The 2,905-nt window shown below is 58.0% G+C and overlaps 1 protein-coding gene across 1 annotated transcript; it reads right to left on the bottom strand.

Moving 5' to 3' along the window:
• Positions 1–327: 327 nt before the first annotated feature.
• On the bottom strand, positions 328–2,451 carry LOC112617904 (cysteine protease ATG4B-like; the record flags this gene model as incomplete). Its single annotated transcript, XM_025374555.1, has 3 exons — positions 328–560; positions 884–962; positions 2,258–2,451. Coding segments are annotated over 3 exons (491 nt in total), but the record flags the coding sequence as incomplete, so codon positions are not given.
• Positions 2,452–2,905: the final 454 nt, after the last annotated feature.

Raw genomic sequence — 2,905 nt, forward strand, 5'->3', positions numbered from 1 at the left:
GGGGCCGCCCGTGTGTCTGTGTGGGAGTGAGGAAGAGGGCACAGGAGGGGGTGGAGGAGCCGCCCGCGTGTTTAAATGTAGGTGTGAGGGGAACACACCATGGCTCATACTCATCCACGCACACTCAGCACGTGCCCACACGCTCACGCCCAGACACACCCTCTCCGGGCCACTCGAAGGCCATGAAGGCTGCGCAGGAGGTGGTGCCTGGGGGAGGGACGTGAAGGTGCGAGGACACGGTTCAGGCTCTTGTGCCCTTCAGAATCCCAACCCCGTGAACGCAGTACTCATCCCAACACGTTGAAAAAAAACCAAAATGCAAAAATCTGAAGATTTTCCTCGTCATTCCCAAACAGCATTCAGTACAAGACGACTGGGAATACGGGCCTGAGTGCTCAGGAGACCGCCACGTACCACAGCGATGGACGGGTCGAGCTCCGCGATGCTCATGCGGCATGGCGGGTGCTGGCAGTGGAAGCTCTCGTCCGGGATGAAGCAGCTGCCAGTGGGCTCCACGGCCGGCTGCGTGGTGTGGGGGTCCAGGTAGATGAGCTCCTCACCTGGGAGGACGAGGCAGGCAGGCAGATGGGCGGCCGAGCCAGCAGAGGAAAGGGACAGAGGTGGCCGCGTTTCAGACCCACTGTACCCACATCATGCTGAGAAGCAGCGGGCAGGAGGAGGGGAGGGAGCAGAGGGCATGGGACCATCAGGGAACGGGGTACGCAGGAGGCTGCCAGCAGCCAGGCTGCATGTGAACCCCCCCGCTCAGAGCATGCTGCTTTTCTACTGGTGGACTCAAGTGACCACCTGGCGTGTGGGACCTGCTCACAGAATGCCCTTAAAGGGCACAGGCCCACAGGGACACGGTGGGAACCCGACTCACCAACGTAGCCGATGAAGTAGTGGGCGCTGTTGGGCTTGCCTCCGATGACGCCCAGGGACTGGGGCATCATGAAGCAGTGCTGTGGAGGGGCGGGAAGCTGAGCACAGGTCCCAGGCGGGAGCAGACGGTCCCTCCACCCACTGCCATAGGGGGCCCAAGGGCCTGCTGAGACCCAACTGGGTGACACAAGAGGGGACAGGAGGGGACATGGTCCCGAAGAACTTACTGTCCAGGAAAGACCACAGGACATCCTACAGGCGCAAGAAACCCAATCTGCAGGCTCGGCTCAGGGAAGCTTCATGTCGGAGGTGGGCTTTGGGGAGGCTGGGAGTGAGGGGGGCTGGCAGGAGATGTGAGCAGGGGTGGGGGAGGCGGCCCTGCTGAGTGCTTTGACCTAACAGGGCAGAAGCGATGGAGATGGGGCCCACGTGCGGGGGCAGCAGGGACACAACAGAGTGGGCAGAAGGCTGGAGGGAGGGGTCAAGTTCAGACAACTGAATAATTTTAACAGAAAGCTACATTTCAGTTCCATACAAATGTGACTCCTTAGTCTAAAATTTGAGTTAACTGAAGAAAGGATGGTTTTCCCTTCTGCTTTTTTTTTTTTTTGGGATGGAGTCTCACTCTGTCACCCAGGATGGAGTGCAATGGCACAATCTTGGGTCACTGCAAGCTCTGCCTCTCGGGTTCAAGCGATTCTCCTGCCTCAGCCTCCTGAGTAGCTAGGACTACAGGTGTGTGCCAGCACGCCCAGCTGATTTTTGTGTTTTTAGTAAAGATGGGGTTTCACCATGTTGGCCAGGTTGGTCTCGAACTCTTGACCTCGTGATCTGCACGCTTCGGCCTCCCAAAGTGCTGAGATTACAAGCATGAGCCACCGGGCCTGGCCCGCTTTTACTTTCATGACATGGGGGAGCCTGTGGCTGGAGTTCCTCACAGAGCCCTGCCCATCCCCAAGCCCAGCCCACAAGTCTCTTCACCACAGGCCAACCCACCCTCCAAAGGGAGCTCAGGCCAAGAGGGCTGTGGGGGAGTGGGGCGGGCATGCCTAGGGCACAGTGGAGACCTGGGAGGGGCAGGGTTCCCTGTCAGGCCAAGGAGTGGCACCTGGTTCCGGGGACCCCCTACAATAAGTGCCTCATGCTTTCATTCTCGACATTCGCCTTGACACTTGTAGAAGTAGAGCAGCATGTCTCCTGACGGATGTGCCTCACACCCACCCACCCCTTGGGAAATGGTGTAAACCGTGGTCGTTTACCCCTCCCCCGAGAGCTGGCTGCACAAACGGCCACATGACGATGACGCACTGAAAGGGACTGAAAACTGGGAGAAGGGGACGGGGACCCAGGGCAAGCGCCGCACGGCAAGACCCACCTTCAGCGTCTCCACGTAGGCCTCGTTGATGTCCGTGAGCCCCAGGCGCAGGGGAATGAGAAGCACCAAGGGTCTCCACGGTGATGGCCTGTTGGTGACCTCAGCCCCGGCAGGGAATCCGTTGCAGTGCCGGTCGGAATCTGCAGGAAACGCAGTGGCTCCTGCACAGGGAACGCTGGTCCTGCACAACCTTCCTAGAAAGGGAGACATGCTTTCACTAACCAAGCACAGCTGCGCAAAAGTGCTCCCACAAGCAAGCAAGCAAATTATGATCGTGTAACAGAAAAACGGCATTACAAAGCCAGGTACTTACACTGAAATTCAAACTTGGAAAATATAGAAAAGCATAAGAAAATTTTTTCATAATCTTGCCACCAAGAGAAAAAAGACATATTTTCTATGCATACTTAATTTGTTTTATTGTGAAATAAAGCACACACACAGAACAGTACGAGAAAAAGCCATGTGCACTTCAGAGGAAAATCACAGAAATAAAAGTGCCCGCAGCCCGCCAGCCCGTCAGCCCGTACCCGCCCGCCAGCCTGTACCCGCGCAGCCAGTCAGCCCGCACCCGCGCAGCCCACCAGCCCGTACCCCCCCCCCAGCCCGCACCCACCCGCCAGCCCATACCCGCCCACCAGCCCGTAC

The sequence above is a fragment of the Theropithecus gelada genome, unplaced genomic scaffold (genome assembly GCF_003255815.1).
Source record: "Theropithecus gelada isolate Dixy unplaced genomic scaffold, Tgel_1.0 HiC_scaffold_5906, whole genome shotgun sequence".
NCBI lineage: Eukaryota > Metazoa > Chordata > Mammalia > Primates > Cercopithecidae > Theropithecus > Theropithecus gelada.